This window comes from Liolophura sinensis, chromosome 1 (assembly GCF_032854445.1).
Source record: "Liolophura sinensis isolate JHLJ2023 chromosome 1, CUHK_Ljap_v2, whole genome shotgun sequence".
NCBI classification, from domain to species: Eukaryota; Metazoa; Mollusca; class Polyplacophora; order Chitonida; family Chitonidae; genus Liolophura; species Liolophura sinensis.
Window position 1 is genome coordinate 96,331,340 of NC_088295.1, and position 22,498 is coordinate 96,353,837.

At 39.1% G+C, this 22,498-nt stretch overlaps 1 protein-coding gene across 1 annotated transcript in view; it reads left to right on the forward strand.

Annotated features, from left to right (window-relative positions):
* Positions 1 to 22,498, forward strand: part of LOC135481964 (ATP-dependent RNA helicase cgh-1-like) — a 45,282-nt gene that overhangs the window by 17,743 nt on the left and 5,041 nt on the right. The window contains 6 exon segments of the mRNA XM_064761761.1: positions 3,032 to 3,091; positions 3,094 to 3,174; positions 4,781 to 4,875; positions 13,269 to 13,391; positions 19,509 to 19,637; positions 22,000 to 22,180. Coding sequence (XP_064617831.1) covers positions 3,032 to 3,091; positions 3,094 to 3,174; positions 4,781 to 4,875; positions 13,269 to 13,391; positions 19,509 to 19,637; positions 22,000 to 22,180 — 669 coding nt within the window.

Sequence of the window (22,498 nt, forward strand, 5' to 3'; positions counted from 1 at the left end):
GAAGTCATTTTTCCATATCCCAACCACTACTTTTAAAAGAAAAAGGATTTTTTTTTCTTTTCAATTGAAATTGATTTTTTTTTTTTTTTTGTTTCGACCAACCATTTGAGGTACCAAAATTAAATATTTTTGTGTTTTACCATTCATTGATTGAAGTAATTATCTCTGCCTGTGTGATCTCCATTAAAACTGACCTGTATATTTTTGCAAACTGCTAATCGGGGCAAATTGCAGTTATTCTTAAATGTATTTAAGGCCGCTTGACACAAACTGTGAAGACCTGCCCAGAAAACTTACAATCAAGAGCATCAATCTAGACTGACTGAAATGTGCATTTGGTTTTGACATTGCTTTCAAGCTATATTTCAGCCATCAATCAAAATACATGTACAGTGGTCATATGTTAATGGTATAGGGAATATGGGGATGTCAGTCTCAGTCTATAAAAGGACGTGTCCAAAATGGTGTAGGTTGAAAGAAAGTTAAATATTTAAATTGAATAAATTAAATACCTTCCATGTAGATTACACTTGAAACTGATGGTGGGTTTTGGAAAACAGTTCTAAGACGATTAGCCTATTATTGCCTATTACTAATGGCAACAGTACAAGTAACATAAATTTTACCGCAAAACTGAGCTAATGAAAAAATGAAGACTCTTAGATAGTGAACTACCCAGTGGAATATAAACTGTGATGATTGTAAAAGAGAGGCTACATTTAGAGATAAAATACGTTTTAGGGCTACGATACGTGTATCAGTGACAATGGCTTGTCCCTTGTTTCCCAATTTTGGCTGGATCTCAGCCCGAAGCCCTGTGACGCACACATCCTCATGTTGTCTTTGAACAAAAATAAGACGATTAATTTGTGAATCGATTTGGCTAGTAGATGGTCATTTCTGGCCAAGAAGGTTTTTATTTTTCTGCTGAGAGCCATTTACCAAACTTCGGACTCGTGAAAATGCAACCAGGAGACGAAACTACATACTGCGTGCTTGACTTGAAAGGACTAACGCTATTAGCGCCATCAAGCGTCAGAGGGAGGAAGCCAGGCAGACCATGCGAGTCCAGTCATTTGGGGTATCATAATGTCAGAAAACAGAACGATCTGAATCCACACAAGTAGGTCAAATTTATTCGTGAGGATTGGCAGAATCTATACATTTCTATGCGGAAATACATTCGTACACAAGCCGTCAACTAATAAGGACGTTGTAGGTCACTAATTGCAAGGCCAAAGAAGCTCACTGTGGGTCGTTTTGATTTCATGTCCCTCCACTTTCAAAAATTGCCGCCTTCAGTCCTGGACAGCTGGTCATGAAGATTCCTGTACAAGGAAGATAACTCAGAATTTTGGACTTATTCAAATTGAATTTATGTAACACTTTTGAATATTTGTTTCAAAAAAAAGAATTAAATTGAATAAATATAACCAGATATGAGATTTTTATTCAGTCAATGGACCGAATACCGGCTAGTCCAGATGACTTCTCTAAACCCCTGCTGGCAAAGATTGGTGGTTTACTCCAGGCCACTAGGGTTTCTCCATGAGGTCGTATAATATAATGATTTTGAGCAGTGGGGCAAGAGGCTTGACCAGAGATTTTTGGCAAAAAATCAATCAGCGCAAGTCGAATCCAGCATTTGCTGTTACTTTAGATTAGTCAAGCAATAAGGTTCTAAAATTTATAAAGCGTGTAGCATTATAACTTTTTCAGACTTCAAGATTTATTTTAACATTAAATAAATACTACAGGTATGAGTCTGATATTTACTGGAAGGCAATAGTTATAGTAGTAATAGTGAGCTATTTTAGATAAAAACATAAAATTTGATTTGATCAGCAGATATAGATTTTTTGGCTAAATTTCTGGTATAGCCTTTTTAAACACCAATCAGTATGTCATGGTTGTAGGGCTACAGTTTGCCCGTTTCTGTGGTGCCTGATAACTCAGAGTTGCATCAACACCCATGGCATTCTTGTTTGCTGCTATGGTTGTGGCGTTGTTTTTGTTCGCAGCTTTGGTTGTCGCGCCATCTTGTTTGCAGCTATGGTCGTGGCACTGTTTTGTTTGCAGCTATGGGTTGTGACATCGTTCTTGTTTGCAGCTATGGTTGTCGCGCCGTTCTTGTTTGCAGCTATGGTCGTGGCACTGTTCTTGTTTGCGGCTATGGTTGTGACACCGTTCTTGTTTGCAGCTATGGTTGTCGCGCTGTTCTTGTTTGCAGCTATGGTTGTCGGGGGGTTCTTGTTTGCAGCTATGGTGGTGACGTCGTCCTTGTTCGCAGCGTTGGTCGTGGCGCCTTCCTTGTTTGCAGCTTTGGTCGTGGCGCCGTTCTTGTTTGCAGCTATGGTGGTGGTGTGCCATTCTTGTTTGCAGCTATGGTGGTGGCGCCATCTTTGTTTGCAGCTATGGTGGTAGTGCCGTCTTTGTTTGCAGCTTTGGTCGTGGCGCCTTCCTTGTTTGCAGCTATGGTGGTGGCGCCGTCTTTGTTTGCAGCTATGGTGGTGGCGCCGTCTTTGTTTGCAGCTATGGTGGTGGTGCCGTCTTTGTTTGCAGCTATGGTGGTGGCCCCGTCCTTGTTTGCAGCTATGGTGGTGTCACCGTTATTGTTTGCAGCTATGGTGGTGACGCCGTCTGTTTGCAGCTATGGTGGTGACGCCGTCTGTTTGCAGCTATGGTGGTGGTGCCGTCTGTTTACAGCTATGGTGGTGGTGCTGTCCTTGCTTGCAGCTATGGTGGTGGCCCCATCTTTGTTTGCGGCTATGGTGGTGGCGCCGTCCTTGTTTGCAGGGTATGGTCGTGGCGCCCTTCTTGTTTGTAGCTTTGGTCATGGTGTCGCTCTTGTTTGCAGCTATGGTAGTTGCGCCGTTCTTGTTTGCAGCTATCGTCATCGTGCCATTTTTGTTTGCAGCTATCATCATTGTGCCCTTGTTTACAGGTCTGAATATGCCATTCTTGTTTACATCTGTTATCAGTATGCCATTCTTGTTTACATCTGCCATCAATATGCCATTCTTGTTTACAGCTATGATCATTGTGCCAACAAGAGAGTTAGCGCTGCAAACTAGTCAGATCTGTATAGAGCTGGCAAACATATTGGCTGCAAAGTCATGGCCACCACTGGGGGTACAAACCTGAAGGATGACATAATGAGACTATACGACCCAGGTGAGAAAGTTGTGGAAACAAGTTAGGTTGTGATAAATCCTTTTGAGGATGTTACTTTCACAAAATGGATGTACTAAGAGGTCAGTCAGGTAATCATGGCTTTATGTGGCAAGTATCTCAAAGATGGTGAGACCTTATTTTCAAGTTTGACTCTTGATTTATCTAACAAGGATGGTGCCAGTAGTTGCAGAACGTGAGTGAATGTCTAAGCCTACGGGACTGAGCATGTATTAATAAGATTTAGGTATTATTAAAATTACTGCATAGTGTGCCTTAACACTTACACAATGTGATCATCAAGTGCACAAGTTAAGGCTGAAGATCGCAGTGATCTCTCAGAATTAGTAAATATAAGCCATCCTTATCCAGCTTTTTGGGCTGCTAGATCATGGACACATAGATTCTGGGAAATGAAACGCTGATCAGTCCAGGAACAGAACTGGGCGATGAAGTAGTAGATACACATGAGTTTGGCGAGTGTGCGGATTCGTTTTGTTTGGTGCTTTGACTATTTATTACTGTTAATATCAAAACAGGTTTAAAATATTCGACTGGCAATTAAAGGGCATTTTTTTTCTTCCCCCTCTTTTTCCCTTTTGTATATCTAAGGGTGAATTGTCATTCGCTCTGTTGGGGCCATGGGTCTGTTTACCTGGATGCAAAACACTCAGTGGAACTTAAAGCCACAGCCTTAGTGAGAGGCTCTGGAGTCGATCTGCTATGACAGCACACTAACCACTTGGCCACAGTGACCCCATGTTCAAATGGCCAAGAAGGTGTTAAGTAACCAGTGGATTATCCTTCCACATTTAAAAATCCTGGAATAAAAAATTCAGTCAGCAGTAAAGCTATGCAAACAGATAATCAAGGCAATTTGTGCCAAAACGAATAAGAAGTTCGAACGAAAAACTGAACGTGTGGATCCACTAATATGTGGCCTGGACAGGTTACTTTGTGGTCAGCACAGCTATAGTTAGTAAAACTGAACTCGTGGATCCACTAATATGTGGCCTGGACAGGTTACTTTGTGGTCAGCACAGCTATAGTTAGTAAAACTGAACGTGTGGATCCACTAATATGTGGCCTGGACAGGTAACTTTGTGGTCAACACAGCTATAGTTAGTAAAACTGAACGTGTGGATCCACTAATATGTGGCCTGGACAGGTAACTTTGTGGTCAACACAGCTATAGTTAGTAAAACTGAACGTGTGGATCCACTAATATGTGGCCTGGACAGGTAACTTTGTGGTCAACACAGCTATAGTTAGTAAAACTGAACGTGTGGATCCACTAATGTGTGGCCTGGACAGTTCAGAATAGGCTTGTTTATGCCCACATAGCAATGTCTGACATCAAAGATTCACATGTTTGTTCACTTTATTGTTGTTAGAAGTCTAATATGTGTAGGCCATGAATGTAAGCCATTGCCCTGAACATCTCTGCTGAACATTTTTTTTTTCTGTTTTTGGTTTCCGAATAAATGAGTATAGAAACGTCAGAAAGGGAGATCAATTTTGAACTGATTTGTCCTGGAAATTGCAAATTGAAGGACTGTCTGACAGTTCACCATAATATGAAGACAGAGTTTAATATCTTTTCTTCCAGTGCATGTGATAATTGCCACTCCAGGAAGGATATTGGATCTCATGAACAAAAACTTGGTGAAAATTGGAAAATGTCAGATGCTGGTTTTGGATGAGGTAAGTAGAATTTTGAATTCCATCGTAGGTTTTATATATGGCAAATTGGGAAAATTGATGGTCGTTATGGCTTCTGAGGATGAGCTTTTTGGTTAGTGATAAGTGTCCAACAACAGGGAAGGCAATGTTAAACAAAATGTCTAGTGGTATCTTAAAAAATATTATAGGTATTGAGATCAGGGTTTGAACACGTAGAACACAATAGCACAAGGGAGATAGTCCATCAATGATTCGGTGTGTATGTATTAAATAACCTAAATTACTGTACCTTCTCAATTAGACGCATTTTGAGAAACTACACCATAGTAGTAAATTCTCTGTGGGGAGTAGAGGATTACAGGAAATCGATCAGTGACAGCTATCCACTCCTCAGTCACGCCTCAGTCAGCCTCACCAGCTTGGCAACAGTAAAGGTAGATGACAAAGCACATGGTTGTTATTACCGGTACTGTCCCAGCAAACATCTGCTGTGATAACCAGTACTTTGAAAGATGAAACACTACCTCCGGCCTGTATTTCGGCCCACATTGTCGTGGGACTACAAGCCCTGCATTTGTAGTCTTTGATGAATTGGTGAATTTTTGTGAAGTGGCTAGCGAATAACCACCTTTTACATCTGTCTTCCGATATGGTTCTCTCACCTTTGAGGCCATTTTTATCACAACAACATGCAATGTGGGTTAAGCTACACGTTCTCATTTATGCGTCGAAACAGACATTCATATACCAGCTGTCAACCAGTAAGGACGTTCCAAGTCAATAATCGCAAGGTCAATTTCCAAAATGACGAAAAGCTGGGTGGAGACAGCAAAAGTACATACATGTAGTTTCATAAACAGCACTACACAATTTATATAGGGTGTATGTTTTTTTTTGATTCACTGCAAGGAAAATACTAACATACTTTGCAAACGTCAAATGCAGTAGAAGAAAAAATATTGGACAGAAATCTGTTAATAACAAAGTTAGTGTCGGAGCGTTTTTAACCCCCTAGTGATTTTACAAGGTGCACTAAACTGAGACTGTTCCATTCGCCATAGGGGTGATTGACCAATTCAAGTTAGATAAACAATTGCTTTTAGAGTCTTTCACTGAGTAGTCAGGGCCTAATCTGGCCTCAGAAGGGCAGGAGGTTGAACCACCAGTGAAGGGCACGTCACTTGTTTGAATATTTCAATTGTTACGACCCAAAACTGCCTGTATTATAAGAGATGGCTTGTTCAAATACACGGACAGTTTAGCCGCACAAAAAAGTAACCAAAACCAGCAGATTTTATTTTACAACAATTTATTAGGTTTAACAAGGACAGATAACAGGACTTATACAAATGCTACAGTACTTACGTTAACAAGAAAGGATAACAGTATCTATACAAATTACTAAAGTCTTTACATGTACAATGGTGTCAAGTCCAAACGGACGCATATATTCCACAATATATACCACACAGGCATAAATGCTCAGAGGGAAATTCACAAGCCGGGAAAAATCCACAGTATAACTGAGTGTATGACGAAATATACACACAAAATTCCACAGACAGGGTCCGTGTACTAATAAGCACTGTGTACACAAGAGCACAAATTAAATATACAAGTTCAGACTGAACAAGTCCTCAGTGGAGATAGGATATAACAAAGCCAGAGGCTATAAAGACAACCAAAATTCGGCACAAAAGGCCTACTAAAGTAACACACAGCGAAAGCATCCAAACTCTCAATAATTCTTTCTCCCCCTTTGACCTGCTTTCATAGGTCTTATATAGCCTGGTGGAATTGTCTAGAATAAGAAATTCCTGAACACTTGATGTAAACAAACAGGCAGCGAACTGAGCGTATTCTGGAACATTCTAAGGTAGATGCAGACAGCAGGCCCTGACAGTTAGCCTATGTAAACAGTGGCAAGCTAAATTTAGAAGCTGACGGCATTTGTGCACATAACACACCCACCCTTCAAGAAAGTTTTCCTAACGTTTTTTTTACTTACAATATATGTTAAACAATAATATATACAACATTGTAAAACCACATGCAATTAAACATTTTATACACAACTTATACACGAGACAAGCAATCTGCAATAACATTATCTTTTCCCTCTACATGTTTGATTTTAAGATTGTATTCCTGCAGCAATAAACCCCACCGTAGCGATCTCTGATTCTTTCCTTTAACTTTCTGTAGAAACACAAGTGGATTGTGATCAGTATTTACAATCACAGGTTGTCTCGAAGCTGTTACATAAACTTCAAAATGTTGCAGAGCTAAAATAACAAACATTCTTTTTCAACAGTTGAATAACTTCTCTGGAACTTAAGTTTACGGGAACTGGGTGATCAACACCAAGATTGTCTTCCTGAAGCAAAACAGCACCTACAGCAACATCACTTGCATCAACTGCTAACTTAAAAGTTTTCTCGAAGTTAGGGTGCTGACAACACAGGCGAACTTTTAAGTATGGCTTTTATCTCAATCAAAAGCAGTCTGGCACTCATCTGACCAAATAAACTTACTGGACTTTTTCACAGATGAGTCAATGGCTCACTAATAGTGGAAAAGTTTGGACAGAATTTCCTGTAATATCCAGCCATACCCAACAAAAGCGCTTAAGCTGCCTCTTGTTATAGGATACAGGAAGTGTGGAAATAGCACTTACTTTAGAGTCAATAGGCTTAACTTGACCTTGGCCGACATGACCCCAAATATGTGACAGTGGCACAACAAAATCACTTTTTTACAAGATTGACGGTAAGTTTAGCCTGACTAAGTCTCTTAAACAACTGGCGTATTCTGGAAATGTGCTGTTCCCAAGTGTCGGTGAAGATAATGTCATCTATGTAGACATGACACCCGTCCAAACCGGAAGTGACCTCATTCATCAAGCGTTGATACATAGCTGGGCTATTCCTCATTCCAAATGGCATTACTTGTATTGAAAGAGTCCATCGGGCGTAGCAAATACTGAAAACTTCACGAGCCCTAGGAGTAAGAGGAACCTGCCAAAACCCTTTTAACAGATCGAACTTTGATACATGTCTTGCCCGACCAACAGCGTCAATACAGTCGTCAATACGAGGTATTGGATAATTGTCTGATTTAGTGACAGCGTTGACTTTCCTGTAATCCGTACACATTGTATATGTACCATCAGGCTTGGGTACCAAATTACATGGTGAACTCCAGTTACTGTGACTAGGCTCGATAAAGTCATTGTCTAACAGGTACTTAATCTCATTAGACAGGTACTTAGCCTTTACAGGGTTTAGCCTGTAAGGGTGCTGTTTAATAGGTGAGGCATCACCAACATCAACACTGTGAAAGACGACATCAGTTCTTGATGGTACATCCGGAAACAAATGTGAAAACTCAAAAACAAGTTCAGACAGGTGCTGTTGCTGAATGGGTTTCCAGATGGTGCAGTTTAGAATCAAGTTGTTAAAGACATCTGAATTCTGATGCTTTGAAGAATTGAGTTTAGAATCAACCAACTGTTCGCCAATATCATCTGTATTACAGCAACTCTGGTCAATGTCAGCAGCAACAACATTAACAGAAGTACAACAGTGTTGTCAGTGTCATTTCTGTTTACATAGGGTTTCAACATGTTCATGTGACATAACTGACTTGATTTGCGTCGATCAGGTGTTTTAAACAACATAGTTAAGCTCACTCAGCTTTTTGTCAACAACATATGGACCAAAAATATCTGACATCAAAGCAGGTAACAATACTAAAACTTTCTGACCAGGTTGAAATGACCGAACAACAGATTTCTTATCATATCTACGTTACATATTCTTCTGAGTGCATTCAAGATTGGCTTTAGCCAATTCACATGCTCTGACAAGCTTAGCACGAAAAATCAGATACATAATCCAAAAGATTTACATTACTTGTGTCCTCTAACAGTATGTCCAAATACTAAATCAAATGGACTGAAACCCAATGATTCTTGTACTGACTCTCGAACACCAAACATAAGAAATGGAATACCTTCATCCCAGTCTTTCTCTGTATCATAACAATAAGTCTTAATCATGTTCTTTAATGTTTGGTGAAATCTTTCAATTGCACCTTGACTTTCTGGGTGGTAGGCAGACGACTTGTATTGTTTAATGCCTAGCTGGTACATAACTTGCTGAAAAATACCAGACATAAAGTTTGAACCTTGATCAGACTGTTTGGATTTGGGTAATCCAAACAGAGTAAAAAACTTTGTTAAAGCTTTGACAACAGACTTTGTGTTTATATTCCTTAAAGGAACAGCTTCGGGAAATCTGGTTGCTGTACACATAATAGTTAACACATACTGATTCCCAGACTTCGTCTTAGGTAGAGGGCCTACACAATCCATCAATACTTTGCTGAATGGCTCTTGGAAAGCTGGTACAGGCTCTAATGGTGCCTTAGGAATAGTCTGATTAGGCTTACCCACTACCTGGCATGTATGACATGATTTACAAAACTGGGTTACATCTCCCTTTAATCCTGGCCAAAAGAAGTGGTTCAGTATTCTGTAGTAGGTCTTGTTAACACCCAAGTGACCAGGTAATGGCATTTCATGTGCCACACGTAAAATTTCAGTTCGGTATGCCTTAGGTACAACAATCTGATGTTTAACAGCCCAGTCATCATCAACAGATACATACGGTGGTCTCCATTTATGCATAAGTATATCAGACTTGACATAATAACACACAGGTTCAGATGAAATAACACAATCATTGAGAGCTCTGTCAAACAAACATGAAATTTCTGGGTCTTTATGCTGTTCAGTTACAAGCCTTGAGTAAACATTTGTGTAAGAAATGTATCTTTGTAAGTCCATTACTGTGTTTTTGCCATTATCAGAAAGTTTGTTTGACATAGACCTCGTTACAGCACAAGAGGTATACAATTCTGGAATTTCTTTCTCAACAGGATCAACAGTTTGATTTAAACAAGGTTTATCAGTTACAATAGGATTAACCATTACTTTGTCACCAGCAAGATCATTACCAAGTAGTAGATATCTGATGACAAGTAAGCTTTGTGAAGAGGCACAGATTCAAATTCCGCAGAGCTTACACCTCTAATACATTTGATCCAGAATATGACTCATCAGAAAATGGCAAAACATCTTGTAACAATAAAGACTCAGAAGCTCCAGTATCTCTTAATACCCTGATCTTTGTATCACAAGACATGTCACTTTTAAGTGAGACTTTACCGTCACAAATAAATGGCTCAAAAACCTTCATAACATTATCCTGTGAATTCTGTGTACAATCTACTGGTGGAGTCTTAACATAATCAAATGCATCAACATTGTTCACTATATCAGACTTTTTAGCAGTAACACACAAACCACTAGGCTTGGGGCCACCCTCCTGTTCTTGCCTTCTCTTTAAAACATAACAATTTGACATGACATGACATGGCCTGGCTTCCTGTAAAAATTACATGTAACCCAGCTAAACTATCAGTAAATGTATGGTCAAACCTTCGTTGAGTAGTGTTCGAATTAACAGGTCTTCTTTGCTCACCTGAATTGTCAAAATTTTGAGTCTGTTTTGGTGGGCCTGAATTTGAGTTAAATGAACCGCTGGGAAAGGGTTGAGGCTTTCTAAATGTAGACGGCTTTTTCTGAAATGAGACCTTATGTGTAACCGTGTAAGTATCGGCCATGTGGCTGCTGCTTCTAAAGTATCAGCCTCTTTGTCCTCAATGAACGTTCTGACATCATTAATACACCTTTTAAAGTCTTCAATCAGGATGATCTATTTTAACTTTTCATAATCTTTATCTACACTTTTAGCATAACACCACCGCTCAAACAATTCTTCCTTCTGCCTAGCAAATTCAATGTAAGTCTGGATCTCTTTTCTCTAAATTTCTAAATTTCTGCCGATAGACCTCTGGCACAAGCTCATATCTTTTTAAGATAACGTCTTTCACAAAATCATAATCTGCAGCCTGTTCTGTTGATAACTCTGTGTATATATCCCTAGCTTTGCCAGTTAACACACTCTGTAAAAGGGTAATCCAAAACTTTTTAGGCCACTCTAAATTTTGAGCAATCTTCTCAAACTGTAGAAAATATTTATCTACATCAGTCTCGCGAAATTGTGGCACCAATCTTATGTTTCTAGCGACGTCAAATTTTGGAGGCATATCAGAAAAACTTAAGCCAGATCTATCTCCTTCTAGTTTCCTCGCTTCAATTTCGCTCTGAAGTCTCAATTTCTTCAATTCGAACACTTTCATTTTCCCTTTCTCTAAACAACCTTTCATTTTCCCTTTCTTTAAACAATCTTTCATTTTCCTTAAACAATCTTTCTTTTTCTTTAAAGAATTTTTCATCTTCCTTTTCTTTAAACAATCTTTCATTTTCCTTTTCCTTCAGTTCAAATTCCTTCAGTTCAAACTCCTTCAGTCTTATTACAGTGGAGTCATCGCCCTCAGGCCTGTACGCATCTAATGCACTTTCATCAAACTCCTGTAATTCTACCAAACATTTAGCAATACTAAACTGTATATCTTTCTTGCGTAAGGATCTTCTGATATTAAGATTCAGGTACTTGCTTAAAGCATACAAATCATTCTTATTTAACACATCAAAAATGTCCTGATCTGGTGCTTCCATAAACTCGTTGGGCTTAAAACCCGACATGATGAATAAAATCTGCTGACAAAATTTACTACAAAGTCAAAGACTAGACAAACGACACAACTTACACAAAATCCTTTCAATTCAAATTCAAATTCACTTCCCGGACGACCCAAACTGCCTGTATTATAAAGAGATTGCTTGTTCGAAATACACGACAGTTTAGCCGCACAAAAAAAGTAACCAAAACCAGCAGATTTTATTTTACAACAATTTATTAGGTTTAACAAGGACAGATAACAAGACTTATACAAATGCTACAGTACTTACGTTTAACAAGAAAGGATAACAGTATCTATACAAATACTAAAGTACTTACATGTACAACGGTGTCAAGTCCAAACGGACGCATATATTCCATAATATATACCACACAAGCATAAATGCTCGGAGGCAAATTCACAAGCGGGAAAATCCACAGTATAACTGAGTGTATGACGAAATATACACAAAATTCCACAGACAGGGTCCGTGTACTAATAAGCACTGTGTACACAAGAGCACAAATTAAATATACAAGTTCAGACTGAACAAGTCCTCGGTGGAGATAGGATATAGCAAAGCCAGAGGCTATAAAGACACCAAAATTCAGCACAAAAAGGATACTAAAGTAACACACAGCGAAAGCATCCAAACTCTCAATAATTCTTTCTCCCCCTTTGACCTGCTTTCATAGGTCTTATATAGCCTGGTGGAATTGTCTAGAATAAGAAAATTCCTGAACACTTGATGTAAACAAACAGGCAGCGAACTGAGCGTATTCTGGAACATTCTAAGGTAGAGGCAGACAGCAGGCCCTGAACTTGGCATATGTAGACAGTGGCAAGCTAAATTTAGAAGCTGACGGCATTTGTGCACATAACACAATTCTCATACATTTTTAAGGGCCTCAGTTCCTACGGTTGACCTCCACCCAACGTGAACACCACAACACGTACATAACCTGAAATTTAAGTCTAAGGATGGTTGTATTTACTGATATGTAGAGAACTCTGCCATCCCGGATAACATGTGCATCTGATCATCACTCTGTATCATAGCTACCCCAGGCCAGTAGTTCGTTGCAGGTAACAAACCCTGATTTTTGAAGTTGGGTCAGTCGATCGGCATTTTTTTTTTTTTTTTTTTTTTTTAAAGTAATTCCTGGCCCGGATAATCTGGATGCTAATTAAACTATCGTGGGTCCACTTCTCGTCACCTGCTTCAGGGCATACATTTCAGATTTGAAATGCTCTTTAAAAATATAACCAAGTTCTTTCACACTGAAGTGAAATATTCCTTTTTGATTCTGGATCCAACATTAAATTTGAGTGAATTTATGAACTTTATACCTAAACAGCTGAAGTTGAAAGGCACCAGTGGCTTTCGCCACTGTGGCGAAGGGACATCAATTTGCTTTTGCCACGCAGAAATTATATTCACCAAAACTGATGTTGCAAATGGCTAGTCGAAGCCTAGCGACTAAGTCAATTATCTGAGTCTTGTAATGAATTGGGGCCGTTTCATTTATTTTTTTATTTTGTATTTTATTTGTTTTTGTGGTTTTTTTTTTTATGCAAAGGGCGATTCGAGGGAACGGCAGCGCTGATAATTGCCCTTTTGACTTCGCACTGTGTTCTAGGGGAATATGCCTCGTATGAACATGTAAAATAGCAGGACAGCATGTGGAAATTAACAAAGCTGAAGGTTATCTGTATGAAATATTCCTCTTAAATGCATTCTAACTTCTTATGTTTTCGTCTAGGCTGACAAACTCTTATCTCAGGATTTTAAAGGCATGCTAGACAATATCATCAATCATTTACCCAACAAGCGACAGATCCTGTTATACTCTGCAACGTTTCCTGTCACAGTTGAGCAGTTCATGGTAAGTTTATCTAAGAATGTTTGTATATTATGTGTGTACATTACACTATTATAGTGGTGGTGGGAAGAAGAAAGTTTTTTATGGGTCTGTTGGTGAGAATCACTAGAGACCCATTACAGGGGCATGAAAGAATGTGAAGAAATTGCCGGAAGTACTGTCACCTAAGTACGACATGTTGGTTCGCTTTGCGAAATAGGCTTTGTGTTATGGTCAAGTATAAGCCTCCTTTTGTGATGTTTTCTTCATTGTTTTGTTTGGATTTACATGTTTTGATTATGCATTGAATAAAAATTTTAGTTACGTTTGGAGTCGGCCTTTTATTTATTGTTCGTTTAATTTCGTGTCACCAAAGTGTATTGAATGCGCTTGCACTATTTTAAGGATCGCAATGGTAAATGTCACCTACCAGTCAGCAGTGATTGCCTGTGATAGCATATGTAGTGAAAAGATTTACACCATGTAAAGTAGCCTACATTCATGTATTAAACAGCTTCTAATGATTTTTAGACCTACCTTACATGTGCTGAGCGCTTTGTGAGTCACCAAAATGGTGAAAATAAAGAATGTCAATGTTATCAGACAGAGAGTATGCCTTTTGACCTTGACCCAGTGTTACAGATAAGGAGTGTGCAGGTCTAAATGCACTTAAAAATTAGATGATATGCTTTTAACAGTAAAACAGCATACTGAATATGCATGACGATTTGTGTGTATGCCTAAATGCCTGAAAGCTGTAACGTACATGCAAGATTTAAAGCAAACAGCCCTGTCAAAATCGAAAGTAGATCTCCAAAGTAGTTTATGTGTGCGATGCTCTCCATGACTTGTTAAGTTTGGAGAAACTGAAGGTTGACTACCGGCAGTCGTGGAGAATGACTACTGTGAAATTAGAAGTTGTTGCATTCTGTAGCATGTGGCATGAAGATGTAGCAAGAGTTCAAAAAAAAAAAAAAAATGGTCATTTGAGTTGATTTACAGCAAGTTCTGCTATTGTACTGCATGAAAACATCCTAATATTGCCCCCAATGGATGGTTATAATTCTACACCGATCGTCAGTTATTTGTGCTATGTTAAAGTGTCATCGAGGGACCAGTTTCCATCGTGTACATGTATCAGTGATTTCTGAGGAGAGAAGCTAATGCAATGAAATACAACGATCACGAGAACGGCTAGTGTTCAGACACACTTGAGATTTAGGGAGTGTTCCCATACATCTTTTTCCCTTCCTTTTTCTTGACTTTTCGCTAGTGGAAACCCCAAATACAGACACGAATGGTGTAAGCTTAATTCGTTTTAGATCCAAGAAAAATGAACCAAAACCGATAATTTGAAAAGGCACATTTATTCGTGATTTCTTCAGAAGTAGTTCTTGTCAGCTAAAACAGTGTTGGCGAATGGCACTTATAACAGGGGTGAGTTTGGGGAAGAGTGAGGGGGTATCAAGTGCATTTAGCCTAGATCCATGCAGATTACTGCAACAACAGCAGCAGCATGTAGGCTAATATGTACATGGACAGCTTTCTGAGAAACAGAAGAAAGATTAAGTAAGACTGGGTGTTGCATTATCTTGATAAACACGATTGCTACACAGATGTATAAGATATGTACGGACAGGTGTTAGAGTCCCATTGGTCACACGTGCCTGCCCATTCACCATAACGTTCAGGCTTGTTCATTTCACTGGACCAGATCAAAGTGTTTGGCATGCAAAATCTTGATGAATGACACACTACGAGAGAGGTCGATAATGAGTGTATTTAGGCATTTAGCATAGGATAAAGGGCTGCCTTAGTAAGGAGTGCTTTATGTTCATTCATGACAAATAAAATTAGGCCCACAAGTACCCCCCAGTCTAAATTTACTTGCTGCTGCTGTATTTGGTTTGCACATGGCTTGTTCATTGTATGCTTTACCTAATCAAATTTCACGTTTGGAAATCGAATGTAAATGTAAAGCTATAAAGGATGATGTGAAACATTAAATAAAATCATATGGGGTAGTCCCTAAGGGGAAATTATACATTACATGTGAGCATAGTTCTTTGGGACACATGCAGTGTTTCGCACCCTTGCGCTGTGCAAACAGCTGGAATGAAGTTCATGTAGAGGATATTCAAATACTATAGTCATACAGGACCAGGAGAATTCGCATTATTTTCATCAGTACTTTGATTTGGATTACTTTTGTCTGCTTCTCTATATGTAAGCATAAGTATCACGCCATGCAAAATTCTTATGTATGTTTATTTCATAAAATTATATTTGATGGAATCACTACAGCAGGCTATAACAGAGATCTGCTTCTGTAAGGCATATTTGCAACAAGTACGAAAATAGAGGTAGCTTCAAGGATTATGGCCACCTTCCTCACTTTGGTTGTCAAAACCTCCTTGATTCCCAGGATAGCTCCCAGCATTGCGGACTGGTTCGGCATCAGTCTCTCCTGGTTGTCTCGAAGGCGGCTCACCTCCACCGCTAATCCACTGGATTTTGTTGTCGGTCTCTACTCGTTTTTCCAGTCTGTGGATTGTCTGAGATATAGCTCACTTCAGTAGTGTCACGTGGTGACACAGTTGCAGTCTCGGTGAGGAAACTGCCCACTTGTTCGTTGGATCTAGCCGACGGAATGGCATCCGAATGACTATTGTCCTGTCAGTTTCGTTCGAACTTGTTCAGCTTGTTTCAAATTAAAGAAAAAAAAAAAACCCAGGGCTTGTTATGCTGTATGTCAAAGCCGTGAAGAAAAAAAGGGCTCGTGTTTGATTATACCCCTTTGCAAGATCCTGTATATGGTTGTAATGTCACTGGCTATCCTCATTCTCCATTTAGCGACAATTTGAGATTGCCAGAAAAAACAGATCCATTTTCCCATAAAATCTCTGCGAGAGAAGAATTGAGCATGCTGCCATTTTGTACAGCTGGTTTCATTGGTAGGTTTAGGCCACATGACCAGCTTTGAGCCTATTCATTGGCCAGTTGAGAGATGGTGTGTCCAAATGGCTTTATAGGTGCTAGGGCACAGGTTTTTACTGGCAAAATTATCGAACGACTAAATAAATATTTGTATTTTTACTGTATGCTGATTTAGTAGACTCACCACATTGGAACAGATATTCACGCACATTTTAAGACCAAATATGACAAGTTGTACTGTGACTTTTCCTAGATTTTGTCGCCTACAGTTGTCTAAAACGGTCCAAAAACATGTGGATTTTGTTTTATGAAAAAAAAAAAACATGATTGTTTCAGTACTGTCGCTTTGAATCATTTTAGACAAAGGAAATATAAGCTGTTGTGAATTACATAAAACAAACAACTTATTTGAAATTGAGTTTCTGGGCTTTTGTTTTTTTTTTTCAAGGGACGTAATTCCTACCAAAACGACTTCACTCAGGTGAAGATCAGTGTCTACATTTCTTTTACAATATTTTCAGTTCATTTATGATAATGCAGAAATGCTGTGTGAGAAAAGTATACGTTGTTATTCAACATCTAGTGCAGTATATATATATTGTACTTCAAATTATGATTTCTGGTTATAATAATACTGTCGCCTGGATATATATGCCCATCAAACATTGTTATTCAACATCTCTTAAAGTACATATATCGGTTATTCATTATATAACTTATACAACTGTTTCTTGCAGAGCACTGTAGATGTGTATCATTTATTCATGAACAAATTTCAATTCAGTGCCATCTCACACATGCCACAGTCTCTCTATTCCTCAGTAAAAGCATTTACGTGATAAGGCTCAAAGCACTCAACACACAAATTCACATTGCAAATTTGACAGCCATACTTTGATTCTTTACAAATTTTCTGTCCTTGACAAGGTATGCACCTTTTTGATTTAGGCATGACTGAGGGCTAATGTGATCATCCATGGTGATCTGTCTCAGTAAGCTGATACCTGGGCTTTTGTTGAAAGTTCCTAATGAGTTATTTTGCCAAGTTTTGACGAATGTCAAGCTGGTGTCATTCATTGAGGCGACCAGTGCGGCTCCTGCGTTCATGGTTTTGGAGATTCCTTCATGAGTATAAAAGCACATGACATGGCAGTGTCCACCAAAAACTAAAACATGTATTTCTGAAACTTCTTGGATGTTTGGGCGGATGGATATTGCATTCTCAACTGGCCCTGTAATCAACACCACTCATGTGATTTCCATACAGGGAAACAACTTCTGGAGCTGGTACTTCCAGTGACGTGCCATCTTTCTGTTTACGTTCTGACTTTCAGATCACTGCTGTTAGACAAAAACTTCACCTGTCGATTGCCATACCAAGTGGTGGCAACAAGATTCCCGCGCTGGTAACTTGTACTCTCACCCCTCTTTTTAAGAAATACAGTTCTTGTGTAGAGCATCGGGCCATTCCTTCCTGTTGACACGACAAGTACCATGTTGTCTGGATAACATCCAAAATTGGACGGATGTGTTGGATTTTATCATGACCCGGTTGTCCTCTCGGGGTGTTGTTTTCTGAGTTATTTATATGGAAATACTGGCGAATCTTATATCTTGCCTTAACCGTAATCATTGGCACTGACGGAATTTTAAAGAGTCTTAGGTCCAGTAAAGCTTATAAGGAGGCAGACAAATAACTGACATCAATACATGCAATCCTATGCAGGCTTTGATCTCCTCCTTTGTTTCGTCAGTCCATCTTGGATTAGCTTTTTTATCGATGCATTGATGTGCATATAAGTTGGTTTGGTACGTCAGTTGGTCAAAGAGTGTATCAGGGGGGAAAAGCGTGACACTGCACCTTCAAAATCAGCCACGATGACGTCTGTGAAATTATTAGTGATCCATTTCCTCGTTTTAAGGGGCGGTGGTAGCAGTCGTTGCTGTTGTTGTTAAAAGCGAAGTTTCATCCCCTGCTCCGTGGTTCATTCGGCCGAGTAACTGACATGAAGTTAATTCTTCCTCCTCTTCAGACATCGTCACTTACATCTGACACTGAAATATCCGACCCAAATGTCGTCTGACATGAAGCCTTCGAATTCCCCATCGTCGCTCGAGTCTGCCATAGCGGAAGTTCAACTGTTTGTGTAACTAAGCAGAAGCATCAGTCAGTGCAGTTGTTGCGGACAACAACTGATGAAAAAGCCTGCAAAGCAGACTATATTTCATTGGTTTATTACCGGTATTTTTCTTTTTACTGCACCTATAAGGGCCAATTGAAACCCATGTTATATGCGGCTGTTGCCACTCCTGAGGAAATGAAGACATGAAACAAGCGCCGCTCAAACTGCTCGCGAGGACGAAGGGGTACGGCTAGCCTGCGGATATATCCGCTCGCGGGAGCCTGTGGGTTAAAGTCCTGTCATGATGAGGTGGGGCCTGGCCCTGCATTACAGGCAGTAACTGATAGGTCCTTAGTGGTTGGAGAAGACCAATGAATTTTACTAGAAGACAATTGGTCACTAGCTAGAAGAAAAATAAAAGACCAATAGACACATTTCACAGCCCTTGGGCTCTGCTTTTTGTTAGCTCACTTGTACAGATTACTGCAGGAGCTTCCTCCGTGTGTTTGTCAGCATCCTGTAAGAGATAAATAGTGGGTTGTGTGGGTTGAGCTCAAATTTTGGATGCATGTCCGATGAGGATTATGTTTCATTCCTGATGACGACAGGGAATATTAATCTTAATTCTGTAAATCACAAAATAGCCATTCATGTATATGTATCAGAATCCATACATATACAAAAATAATATAACCCCTTTTTAAACAAGATTCCACATCTTGCATAGTTCAAAATAGAAGCAGCCAGGAGCCTCTCACCGATGCGGTCGCTGTGAGTTCAAGTCCCGCTCACATTGGTTTGCTCTCCGACTGTACGTGGAAAGGTCTTACAGCAACCTGCAGATGGTCATGGGTTTCCCTTGGGCTATGCCTGGTTTCCACTCACCATATTGCTGGCCGCCCTATGAGAAGCGAAATATTCTTGAATACGAAAAGTGGATTGGAGTATAAAACCCCAATCAAATATAAAATGAATATACAATAAAGTCAGTGTAGCTCAGTGATAGCCCAGAACATCTGTACCCATCTGTCAGTTTGAAACAAAAAAGCAGTTGTAGCTTTTATGTGTGTGTTTTTTACAGAAAAAACATTTGAGCAACCCATACGAGATCAACTTGATGGACGAGTTGACCCTAAAAGGAGTCACACAGTATTACGCCTTTGTGCAAGAGCGTCAAAAGGTTCATTGCCTGAATACATTGTTTTCAAAGGTAAGTGGATGGATTCTGGTTAGTCTGCTGTAAATTCATGAATTTTACCATTATACTCTACAAGGAAAAAAGTGTTGCCCAATTTTTTAGAGAATTTCAGTTCTTGCCATGATAATTTTGCAGGTGTTGCAAATTTTGTACTTTACTGATCTCTAAGATATAAAAGCTAAGTTCTGCCACTTGTACAATCAGTACTGAGACATCAGCCAAGAAAAGGGTGTGGGGATTTCCTTGTTTAACTATTATAACGTACTGAAAGATCACCTCCAAATCACCCTGAACAATGGAATTACCATACTGGACAATAAATCTGTAAATAAAACACAAATCTCTGAAGAAAATCAACATACTATGTGCATCCAGAGACAGAGAACAATGTCAGTTAATTCAGGGTAGAGCTGGGCTTGACCCCATCAACAAATGGTGTAAATATTAATGGTCATGTAAGCTTCCCTGAGTGTCTTGTTAGTGAGTCTTAGTGCTGATATAATTAATGAACTCTGATACATCTGCCTCATCTGTTATTTTATGTGACCAATTGCATCAAGATAGTGGCGTAGATATGATTAATGTATTTACTTACCTTATTAGAATTGATCATATGCACTATCTTAGTATTTTTTCTTATTGTCAGTGTAAGTATGACAATGATATGAGTACTATATCCCCAACCAACTGCAGTTGTAAACTATGGAACTTTAAATCGAACTTTCTTACATGTAATGCTGAACTTGGCTTACCCAGTCATGGTCTAAGAATTGGCCACCTTAATGTATGTTACCAAAAGTCGAACAAGTGGAAATTTTACTCGCAAGAAGAAAGCAACCTGCAGATGGTCGTGGGCTTCCGCTGGGCTGTGCCCGGTTTCCTCCCACCATAATGCTGGCTGCCGTCGTATAAGTGAAATATTCCTGAGTACAGTTTAAAACACCAATCAAATAAATAAATACGTAATTATATCTACGAGTTTATCTCCAACAACAATCTCTTATCTCCAACAACAATCTCTTAAACGACAATCAACCTGGCTTCTGCCCCCAGCATTCCTGTTTCACTGTTCTTACCAAAATGTCAGAAAATTGGCGTAAAGCAATAGACGACAAAATCGTAGGACTCTTCATGATCATCTTTAGAAAGGCTTTTGACCTTACTGACCATCAAATTCTTCTGGAAAAATTAAAAATATATGGCTTCACCAACTTTGCAATGAAATGGATAACTTCTTACCTCAAATGTCGATTACAAAAAGTTAGTATCAATAACAAGTTGTCTTCGTCCCTAAATGTCAAATCAGAAGTACCCCAGTGTTCTATTCTTGGCCTTTTACTATTCATACTATACTTACATGACTGTTTAAATGGTTTCAGCTGTGACATTGAGTTTTATACTGATGACACCACAATGGACAACGCTTCGAAATCATTATCGAAATTCAATCAGAATTAAACTGAATAAACAGAATTAATATGGAACTTATTAATCAGTGGTGCTTTGAAAATATAATGCTTCTTAATGTGTCCAAAACAAAGTCCAGCTTTATTGGAACAATCCAGATATTAAAAAATTGTCATCAGCATTCACTCAATATCACGGTCAGTGGACAGTTGAAAATGTCCAAAATTTGAAGCTGCTTGGTCTGCATATAGATCGTACACTTTCATGGCAGTCACGTTGGCTCAGTGTGCAGTACTGTGTCTAGGCTATTGTCAATACTGACGGGGCAGAAATCTTTTCTCTTTAAAACAAGACTATTAGTTTATAACAGTTATATCCTTCCTTATTTATTGTAAGCTGTCCCTATTTTGGGCAGCTGCTCCAAAGGCCTACTTGATCAAGTATGTAAACTTCAAAAAACTGCTGCAAAATTTATCCTAAACAAACCTTAGATTAAATAATCAGCTGAAAGCCCCATCATGAACTAAGATCATGTACAAGCAATTAAGTAAAAACACACACAGAACAACTTAAGAAAAGCTTGTCATACTCTGCAGCTGTTACGTGAACAGTCTGCCTGCCTCTGTGTAATTTGCCTTCTCATTTAAGTTTAAAAATTTGCACCAAAGATGGCAAAAGTGCCAAACACATGGCAAAGCCTTGTATCCCTATGTGTGTGTGTACATACATATATGTATAACTTTGAATTGATAATGCTTCATGTAATATTTTTTATAACCCTATGTGACTGCCGAGTGGTTGTGTGAGTGAATGGAGGGCTTCAGGGAAGATCAATACTGTCATATTGACTGAGTTTGTTACCCTCTGAAAATAAAGGTATTATTATTATTAATTATTGTAAAGATTTTTAGATGTTGGAAATGGCAGATGATGCACAAGTGTAATTGGTTTTTGGTTTTGGTTGTAGCTCCAGATCAACCAGTCCATCATATTCTGTAACTCAACGCAGCGTGTAGAACTGCTGGCAAAGAAAATAACAGAGCTCGGCTATTCCTGCTTCTACATACATGCCAAAATGAATCAACAGCATCGTAACAGAGTATTCCATGATTTCCGCCAGGGCCTCTGCAGAAATCTTGTCTGTTCTGGTAAGAAAGACATTTCACGACTATCTGATTTCAGTCTCTCTAATCTATTACAAAAACTTAATTATTGTCCAAAATGAAAGCTCATATAAATTCATCAGACGTTGTGATTAGACTAGAGATGAAGACCCCTGGCTGAGAAGACAGTATAAGCGAAGATAGGAAAGTATGTCTTTGGCCACATACCATAATGTTATGTGTAGTGTACCTCAAGTACACACCAACCGTATACCTATACCACAGATATAAAGCCCGTCCCCCACAACACTGTTTCACCTGATGGTTGAGACAGTTGTGCGTACATCAGTGCTATTTGTCCAT